Source organism: Chelonoidis abingdonii, chromosome 3, assembly GCF_003597395.2.
Source record: "Chelonoidis abingdonii isolate Lonesome George chromosome 3, CheloAbing_2.0, whole genome shotgun sequence".
Lineage (NCBI taxonomy): Eukaryota > Metazoa > Chordata > Testudines > Testudinidae > Chelonoidis > Chelonoidis abingdonii.
The window spans coordinates 162,164,899-162,175,256 of record NC_133771.1 but is presented as its reverse complement, the minus strand read 5'-3'; the positions used below and the strand labels follow the sequence as shown (position 1 = coordinate 162,175,256).

The 10,358-nt window shown below is 50.9% G+C and overlaps 1 protein-coding gene across 1 annotated transcript in view; it reads left to right on the top strand.

Annotated features, from left to right (window-relative positions):
• The first annotated feature begins 3,569 nt into the window (after window positions 1–3,569).
• The window catches only part of ALK (ALK receptor tyrosine kinase), a 635,008-nt gene continuing 628,219 nt past the window's right edge, over window positions 3,570–10,358 (top strand). The window contains exon 1 of the mRNA XM_075064275.1: window positions 3,570–4,242. Coding sequence (XP_074920376.1) covers window positions 3,570–4,242 — 673 coding nt within the window. The remainder of the gene's footprint in view (window positions 4,243–10,358) is intronic.

Genomic DNA, 10,358 nt, shown 5'->3' with positions numbered 1-10,358 from the left:
TTCCTGTTTCAGGAAAGACCAAGACTGAAAGGTAACCCAGAAGGAACCAACAGCAGGGCTCAGAGGCAGGCTTCGGAGAAGCCCAAAAGTCAAAAGAGAGGATTTTGTTTATCTGGGACTCTTGTTTAGACTTGTTACCCTAAAAAGGGCTTGAACTCAGAGTGATCCAGCTGGAGGGCTGAGCCACATGATCACTGATAGAGACAGAAAATCCAGGGAGAAGGAAACTGAGGCAGAAAGTGCCTGCAACACCACACTCAGCCTGCAGGGGCTGCTACAGAGCAGTCATGCCCTGTGACAAGCTGATGAGCAGCCCTATTATACTATCTCTCCTCACAAGCCCTGGCATACAGGCAAGATAGGGCATGTCTATAGTACTCATTACTCCCAGGATTTGTGGTTGTAGCACAACTCATAAGCAGTTGTGAGAAGGCTGCCAGGGGCCTGTTCTTAAAAGACCCTCAGTATATGTCAGAACATAAGAAGGGCCCTATTGGGTCAGACTAATGGTCCATCTAGCCCAGGATCCTGTCTTTGGACAATGGCCAGTACTAGCTGCTTCAGATGGAATGAACAGAATAGGGCAATTTTGAGTGATTCATCCCCTGCCATCCAGTCTGAGCTTCTGGCAGTTGGAGGCTTAGGGATTCCCAGGGCATGGGGTTGCATGCCTGACCATGTTAGCTATTAGCCCTTCATGGACCTATCCTCCATGACCTTATCTAATTGTCCTTAGAACCTACTTAGATTTTGGCCTTCACAACATCCCTTGGCAACAAGTTCTACAGGCTGACTGTGCCTTGTGTGAAGTTCTTATGTTTGTTTTTAAACTTGCTGCCTATAAATGTCAGTGGGTGACCCCTAATTTTTCTTATGTGAAGGGGTAAATAACATTTCCCTATTCACCATTCATGATCTTGTAGACCAGTTGTTCTCAAACTATTGTACTGGTGACCCCTTTCACACAGCAAGCCTCTGAGTGCAACCTCCCCCACCCCTTATAAATTAAAAACACTTGTTTATATATTTAACCCCATTATAAATGCTGGAGGCAAAGCAAGGTTTGAGGTGGAGGCTGACAGCTTGTGACCCTCCCCCATGTAATAACCTCATGGCACCCTAAGGGGCCCCCCAGTTTGAAAACCCCTGTTGTAGACCATCACCTCTATCATTGTACTGCCCTCCCCCTCTCAACCCAGCAGACCACATCTGGGTGGCACAAACTTAAACATGACTTAAAAAAACCTTTGCTGCTTTCCCCTCTGGATTGTGCCTCACAAGACTCAGGACAGAATCTACCTCTCTGTGTTACCTTAACGAGCTTGATGCTGTGTGTTTGACATATCTTTGTGGAAGGAATAGAGTGAAATTCTCTGGATCTCTTCTATAAAGAAATATTTAAAACCACAGCCAACTAATATTGTTTGAGTAATTTTTTTTAACTCTTACTTTCAATGTAGGGGTCAACCTACAAAACCAAACCAATATTCTCTTTTCAACTTTTACATCTTTCCAGGATCTCAAAGTGAATTACAAATAATCCCTCTTCTTCCTTATTTTTTTTAAATCCAAATAACTATCAGTGTATAATTCACCCACTGCAGAGGCTATTACTCCTCACATGATGCATAGAGAGTCTTACATGAAGCCCCATCTACTGTGGAGGCTTGAATTCTACATTTATAGATGTTTTAAATAGTGAAAAGTAAGAGCTAGCACTCTATTGACAGGTGTGGCAATGGAGACACGGAGGTTAGGCTTCTTTGAAAACACCTGCCTTGAAGGGTTAAGTGCCCTGAAAATCTCCCTTTGAGACTTGCCTAAAGTCACACAGGAAATTAGTCGGTAGCACAGCTAAAAAAACAGAACCCAGATCTCCTCCCATCTCTCGTCCCCTACTGGCCACACGGCACTGCCTTCTTCAGTGGTGGAATCTTTTCGCTCCCACTCCCGTACCATTTCTTGTCATTAAAAGTCATTTCCGCAGATGAATTGCAACTGTGCGGATCACAGAGGTGGTGAACTCAACGCCTCTTCTCGCAGATCTCATCGTTTTGAGTCGTGAACTTGCTTTGCTGGTGCTTGATCTGCTTAATCTTTTGACGCATAATCAAGGAAGGGGCATTATTGCCAGTTCCCCTTCGAAGGCTTTCGTTTGCCTGCAGCAGCCTGCCTGCCTGCTTCCCCACCAGTCACAAGGAGCAGGGGGAGGGGAAGGGGTTGTAGTGCTTTTCTCAATGAAGACACCTCCACACCACACACACACCAGCCTAAGTCTCCTCCCTCTCGCAGGTTATTTGAATAATAATATCCTCTGGACAGCCATTGGCTGGTGGGAGCACGACTCAGGCGTGACGTAAGCGGTGGCAGGGTGATACCTGGCTTTTGGCGTGTAGTTGGAGCCTGTAAAAAATCCTTGCACCGGCCGCGAGCTGGCCAGGCAGCTGGGAACCAGCGACTGCCACGAGTGGTGGCGGCCGCAGTACCAGCAGCAGCAGCGGCGGCTGCTGCCACTATAGACGGCGGGCGGCTGCAGCTCTCTGGGAGGGCGTGAAGCTGCTGAGCCCTTCACTCAACCTCTCACTGCCTCCCGCCACCAACACTCGCAGCTGCTCCACAAATGGGATGGTTCAAGGTGCCGAGAGGAGTGAAACGTAGGGAGCTGGCCGGGGGACCCACTGTCTGAGCTCGTCCGCCCCAGCAGCCGCTACAGCTACTCCCGAAAACCAGCAGCAGCTGGCCAAGGGACCCAAGCGGAGGCACTGGAGAGCTGGGCATAGAGACTGAGGGGGACCTCCCAAACTGAGGTCCCTTCTCACACCAGCAGCTGAGCCAGCCACTCCAGAAACCCACCAGGATCCGTCCAAGGACAGGGCCAGCTCACAGCTGCTGGCAGAGGGTGTCTCCGGCCAGTGACCGGGGAGGGGAATAGGGAACATTAGCTGGGCAGCTCCTGAAGTTCAGCGTGGGGTTTCGTCCTGCAAAGGATTGGGCAAGAAGAAACGTAGCAGCGAGCTGCCGAGGCGCGCGAGAGAGACTCTAGCCGGGGATGGGATCAGCTCAAGCCCCAGAGGCAGCCCTGCCTTCCAGGGGAGCAGCCGAACCGGGGCTGCCCGCTGGGGAAGGTGTGAGCTGCTGAGGGGGGAACGGGCCAGCCCACACGCTGTCGCCCAGCCGCACTTGTGAATGGCCCTGTCGTGCAGGAGTGTGAGCAGAGACACTCGTCCCCTCATGTCTGCACATTGGGCTCAGACACAAGCATCTGGCTAGCGGCGAGCTCCAGTGAGAGAGGACAGCGGCTCGCCTGGATCTGACTGGTGATCGACTAGGAGGGATTGCCACGAATCCAGTGGGTCCTGAGGGTGCCTGAGCGGGGAGGCGATCCAGGGATTCCCCTGGCTCCCTGCAGCTTCTGCTGGTGACGGAGTAGAGGGATCCAGTGGCTCCCCTGAGCTCTTGCAAGTGAGGTAGTCGGGGAATCACCCGGGAACCCCCGTGAATCCAGTTGGTGACTGAGTCGGGAGGAATCCCCTAGACCCCAGTGACTCCTTCCCCCAACGCATGCTAATATGAAAGCTGCCAGCCTTTCCCCCTTCTTTGTGGCCACCGTGCTCCTCTCCTTCCCCCCAGCCCTGAGCTTGGAAGAGAGGACCCCTCTCGCCAGCTCCCGGCCTGGGCAACAACTGCAGCGAGAACCCCCCAGCTTCTCCCGGCTCCAGAGGAAGAGCCTGGCGGTAGATTTCATCGTCCCTTCCCTGTTCCGGACCTACCTGCGGGACCTGCTGCTGGGCGGAGGAGAAGCAGTGGGCTGGCTCCGGGCGCGCTGCAGCCTGGTGCTGGAGTGCTCGCCCCTGCTTCGAGCGGCGAACTCCTGGCTTCCCGGGGTCGGATCCCCGCAGCAGACAGCCCTGCCTCGAGCCCTGTCCAAGGTGCTGAAAGGGGGATCGGTGCGAAAGCTCCGCCGAGCCAAGCAGCTGGTGCTGGAGGTGGGAGAGGGGAGCCTGCGGGAGGGCTGCGCCTGGGACCCGACCCAGGCAGCGAGCGAAGAAGCGGAGCCAGCTGCGGGCGAGCTGGAGTTTAACCTCACCGAGCTGTTCAGCTGGTGGATCCGCTCCGGAGAAGGAAGGCTGAGGATCCGACTAATGCCCGAGAGAAAGGCGGCATTCCTGGGCAGGGAGAGCAGTTTATCTGCGGCGATCAGAGTCTCCCAGCCCCGCCTGCTCTTTCAGATCTCCAGGAGAGGTGAGCAGTTGCCTTGCATGCCTTGGTGTTATAACTTGCACCCGTACAAGCTCAGTGTTCCTACCTAGCCCTGAGAACTTCCCCATGGGGCTGATCGGGCAAGTTACTCTGCCCATTTGCCGTCTCCCTTACACTGGGGAAAGTTTGGGGAACATGCCAGGATCCAAACCCTTGTTTGTTCTCTCCCCACAGCTTATGTTTATACCTCCTTAGTGGGGGGCTTCCTTGCGCCTCCAGAGCACCATCACTCTGGACACGGCTAAACGAGCCCTGCAAAGAGGATTTGTCACTCTGGTTCGTCAAAGACACGTCTGAAGAGCGTGTGTGTTGGGACCACAGTAGATTGCATCAAATGGCCTGGGTCAAAAATAAATACCTAGGGGATCCTCCCTGGAAGTCTCCCACCACATGCTCTGTTGACCCCACAACGCCCCAGGCTTCTCATTCTGCAAACTGGCCAGTCTGACTTATGCCTCCAGCTGCAGAGCGCAAAGCAGACATCCGTGGATGGAAAGGAGGTGTGTGTGAATAAGGGACATTTAGAAGTGGTTTTCCTTCCTCTTCCCCCCCCTTATTCCACCCTCCCGCCTCCGTTTTGTGGCCGGCCGCTCCCAGTGGCAGTGGCTGGCAGTAAGCAGCACTGCAGATCTCTTTACAGGGGGGGGTCCTGCAATGCTGTCTTATCTGCTCTGTCTAGAAACATTCGTGCTGGTTCAATAATATAGCCTTGGTTAAACACCTGCGCTCGAGATTTCCCTGCTCTCCTATCTCCCCCAGCTCCAGTAGGACTAGTGACCAGGAGAATGCCGCCTTCTATTAAGTAAGGGGGGAAAGGAACTAGAGACTGGCTGTGGGGCTAATCTTGGTTTTGACGAATGGGCTATATCCCTCTGTCTCTGAGAAGTAGTAGGGTTCAAATGCTAGATTCCTGCCACCCACTTGATTGTTTGTAAAGCAAAATCAATCCGAGTTGGGGCTTTTTCATCGTGTTTTGGTTTCGGTACGCTTTAGTAGAACAGAATGTTCCAGGGGATGATCGCAGTGGGGAAGATGATGTTTTGTTAAACCGGTTGAGTTTGTTTGTTCCATTCAGACACTGGGACTCGAAATCCAGCTACTCACGGATCGTGTAGTCCTGCTCTCCTTGAAGTCAATGGCAATACTGCCGCTGACCTAAGCAGTGCAGGATCCGGATCTATCAAGTGGAGAAATAGGGTATTAATTTGGTAATAATGGCGGCAAAGCTCACTGTAGTGCAACGAGTGACGTCCAGGTTCTCCTCTATCACCAACCACAAGGTAGCAAAAACATCGATACAGCTGATAATATCAACACAATGAGGCATTAATACGATGAAGGGACACGGCGTGATAGCAAAGGCCCAGAACAAATATAAGGCATGAGAACGCAACTGATTCTCCTTCAGTTGGATATAAAGTGGGGCTTAATGACCTTCACCCTTTTGAATCCAAGGAGTCTAACGTGAAGTGGCATTGCAAAGGTTAAAGTAGTAGGGAGGACAACACTGATACTTCTCTAATGAAGCAGTGTAGCTTAAATTCTTTCTTCCACCTCCCAGTTCTCTGAAATCAAGCTATGTAAGGACAACTTGACTTCCTCAGATAAAAGGTCTTTGTTCTGTGCCAATAAAGGAGATTTCTTCTCATTATCCACAATTATTTAAGCTCTAATACCAGCTTTCTTTCATTGTCTCCTATAGAAAGAACATAAGCCCTAATGGACAGCCTAGCCAAATACTTTGACCCAGGGAGAGTAGTTGGGTAGCTTATTTAATGGACCGCACAATATACTTAAGTAAAGTCTGAAGAGACAAGTCACTCCTGGGGCTTGAAGCACAATGTTGAAGCAGCCAGGTTTGAGCTCATAACTGAAAAAATGGGCCAGCAGTTTAAATCTGTTGAAACTAACTTCAGGGGACCCACTTCAGATTTCCACTGGTATAAAACTGAAATCAAACTGGGCTTTCAAAGCTGACTCTGTACGGACCTGCCAAAAAAAGTGGGCTTTTTCTTACAGGAAGATAACTATAACAGGTCATTGATCTGGCTGTAAAATCCTAATGGAGACCAAACACATGTAGCGTTTACTATGATGTAGCTAGGTAGGATTCTCTTCCCCTCCCACTATGGCCGACCTCACATAGGTACATCATAGTGAAACTCCCTTCTGTCTCCACTGAGACCCAACAGTGTCACAACTAGCCCATGTTAGTTATCTTGCTGGTTCTGTTAACTTTTTTCCTTCAGTGAAGCCATTGCTAAAGGAATTGTCTTTACTGTTTAAGAATAAAAGCCATGGTTGAGCCTGAGTTAACATGCTCCACATTCATGCAACAAAATGCATCTGTCTGTCTACTTGGTGAGGTAGCCATCACTGCCTGAGCTAGAGGGTAAACCCTGAGATCTGTTAAGGTACATTTACCCCAAGGTAACTGCAGTGAAGACATGTTGCCAAAGGTAGTCTCAACAATGCAGGCTTGTTGGTCCTTCAATCCATTCTCATAAACTCCCTGACCAGAAATAAACTGTCAATCTCCCTCTGTTCAGCTTTCTCTTCCCCTCTGCCCAACTTCCTGTTGGCAGTTTCTTATAGGGCTCAGTGTTGTTGTGGCCAGGATCCCAGCTGAAATGGGGGACACAGTTTCTAAAACCAATTTAGCTCCGCTGGTTTGACCAGTGATGGGAACTATAGAGTCTGGGCACGTCCTCAGTAGGAATAGTGTTATATTTAACCTATGTTAAGTGAACTCACATTAGCTAACTGGTGTTACACTCCTAGTGGAAAAAGGCAGCTGTAGGTTTAGCCCACGTTAGATGGTAAACCCTAAAAAGTTTTCCAATACTAGAGGCCGTAGCTCAAAGGAAGGTGTGTTTTTTTGTTTTTACTGGAGATCATCAATGTGCATTAGGGATCTCAGTGTAAAAGCCTAGCAGAGACCAGGCTTTACCATGATGTATCTCGGCAAGGTCCCCGCCAGGCGATGGGATAATCTTGAGCATGATTAAAAACTACAGAGCCTTGGCTCCACTTGGATTTTATACCAAGATAGCTCATGTGCTTTCCTTCCCTCCCTGTAATCCGGAGATGCCAGGATTGTAGTTTGTATAGGGTATATCTATGCTGCAATTAAACACCCAGTTGACTCAAGCTTGGGCTAAAGACAAGGGCTCCAGAGTAGATGAGGATCTGTGGATCTCCACAGCTGCCTGGGTGGCTTTTGCTATGGCCCAGCTGTGGCTTTTCGGCCCCCGGAGCCTCAGCCCCAGGCCAGGCCAGTAAGAGCCACATGGCCAGCTGTGGGAAGCCATGTACCCTCCATCTGCCCCGGGTGAGGGACTCAGGGGTCATGGCCACAGGCTGGGGGCTGCTCTTGGGGCCCCCTCAGCCTGGCTCTGGCTTCCAGTTTGTCGGGGGAGGGCATGGCATTGGGGGAAGAGGAGGGGCAGAGGCATGGCCATGGCCTTGTTCCCTGCCTCCCACACACACTCTTTTAGGCAAAATCCGTCACCGCTGGCTAAAGAGATGTTTAACTGTGGTGCAGACATTTGGCCTTGGGCTGCAGCCTGAGCTCTGTGACCCGCTCATTTTGCAGGGTCCTAGAGCCTGAGTTCCAGCCTGAGCTCAAACACCTATACTGCGGTTAAACAGCCCCTTAGTCAGAACCCTGCAAGCTCAAATCAGCTGGCGTGGGCTAACCACAGGTTTAATTGCAGTGTAGACACACCTGTACAGACATAATTAAGTATTTTTGCCAAATGATCTGCGATTAAATTTTGGTTAGATGGAGAGGGAGCCAGAAGTGGCTTAACTGTGATTGGCTTTGCTTTATTCTTTAGCTAAATTCAAGGATATTTAATGAGTTAGCCCTCTCCCCTTGTCAACAAGTCTTGCTAAGAGATGTTTCCACACATAATTATGTTTGGTGGGGAGAGAGAGAGAAAATAATAAAGGATGGTACTAAGGGAACCAATTTTGTTCAGTAAACAAACCATAAAGGTTACAGGAACTTCCACAAAATATGCCTGCAAAAATTCTCAGAACCAAATTACTGTCCTACTCCCATGGACATGAAATACTCTAAGGGTGAAATTTCACCCTTCACAGAAGGCCTATTCATCACCTATGCACCACTAAAGACCAACTTATGCCTTCTGGAGTCATGTTAGGGTATGTGGTCTAGAAGTTAGAGTGGATCTGCGTAGCTGTGAACCCACTGGCCATGCTACTAACCCTTCTTTAAACCAACTCTAAATCATCTGCTCTATGGTGCCACAGAGACTGGCCACAGATTACTTATGCAGGTAGTGTGGAACTACCCTCCATTATAGGCGGCAGGTTTGTATAATTTTTGGTGGTGCCCAAAAAGGTGGTGCCCTCCCCCCCGCCCCCCGCTCTCACCCTGTAGGTCAATATAAAATGAAGCTACAACGCGTCGTCACCACAAGATTACAAGGGTCAATTAGAAGTGGAAGGTCAGAAGCAGCACTTACCTGCTTCAATATATGGTATTATACTTTGTTGCACCTGTTGTGACAAAGCGGGAATGTTCTTAATGTTTTCTCTGAATACTGTGTGGGTGCCTCAGTTTCCCCTGCAAGGTGCCAACTGAAGGTGCTGGGGACAAAGAGATCAGAAGAGATCCAGAAGAGACACAAAGGCTAGAGGAGGGAGTGTCAGTTTGGAGCTGGCTGGGGAAATGGGGAGAGGCCCAGAACTTGGGTCTAGACTCCCCACCCTCCAAGATGGACCTGACTGAGGGGTCCTGTTTTCTGTACCTACAAGCTTTGTTTTAGACTGTGTTCCTGTCGTCTATTAAACCTTCTGTTTTACCGGCTGGCTGAGAGTCACGTCTGACTGCAGAGTTGGGGTGCAGGGACCTCTGGTTGCTCCAGGACCTGCCTGGGCAGACTCTGCGGAAAGCGCACAGTGTGGAAGGGCATGCTGAATGCTCTGAGATCAGACCCAGGAAGGTGTAAACTTCTTGGCCTGGAGACAGTCTGTTCAGAGAGAGGAGGCTCCCCCAGAGTCCTGACTGGCTTTGTATGGAGTAGTTCCAAAGCATCCCAGCATCCCCTTCCACACCATGCGCTTCCTGGAAGTCCACAGAGGCACTAACATTCTCTCCTCTGGCCTTTGTCTCTTTTCCAGGCATTAGGAGGCCACCTGATCTCTTTGTTCTCCAACACCTTCAGCTGGCACCTTGCATGGAGAGCGACCCAGGCATCATTGCCGGAGACAGGGTTTCGGCGCCATTCTCTTGTGCAGATGGCATCAACACTGGCACTCTAGGGCTCATACAACAATCGCACTCCCTTATCCCACCATCTAGATCCTTGCAGAAATGCATAGGGGAAACTGGGGAACTCACACAGTAGTCAGAGAAAACATTAAGAACATTCCCACTTTGTAACACCTGTATACTTTAAAGGTGTAAAATAATCAAGTATTGTGCAAAACACAATGATACTCCAAACTGACCACACAAAATTTAGTTGCCACATTTTTCCCCTCAAGTGAGGGCATCTGGATGGGCTGGGATGAGGGGTTCAAATGCAGCAGGGTGCTCAGGGTTGGGGTGCTGGGGGCACAGGCTCTGGGGTGGGGAAGGGCTGGGGATAAGGAACTTGGGATGCAGACAGGCTGCCCCAGGGCTAGGGCCAGAGAGGACTCTCCCCACTCCTTACTGGCAGCAGCAAGCTCCAGAGGAGGGACCCCTCCTCTCCCCCTCCCCCCCCCACAGCACACTCACTGTGCACCACAGTCATTGCACATGCTCCTAGGGACTATCCCAGGTCCAGAAAGCCCACTCGCCTCCCGTATGGTGGGTACTGGGGTGGGGGGTTGCCATCATGTGTGGCCTCCCCACCCCTGCTGCTGCCCCTGGGTGCTGGAGGGGTGGGGGAGAGAGCTCCCAAGCATGTGTGTGCCTCCTTCCCCCTCCTCTCTCCCTCTTCCCCTCCCCCGGTGCTCCAGGAGGCTGCCTGCCACTGATCTCTCTAGCCTTAGGCAAAAGCAGCACAAACAAAGGAGAGAGGCGCATTGGCTGTTTTCTTTCCGAGGCGGGGGCAGGGGAGAAACCAAGCTCCAAATACTGG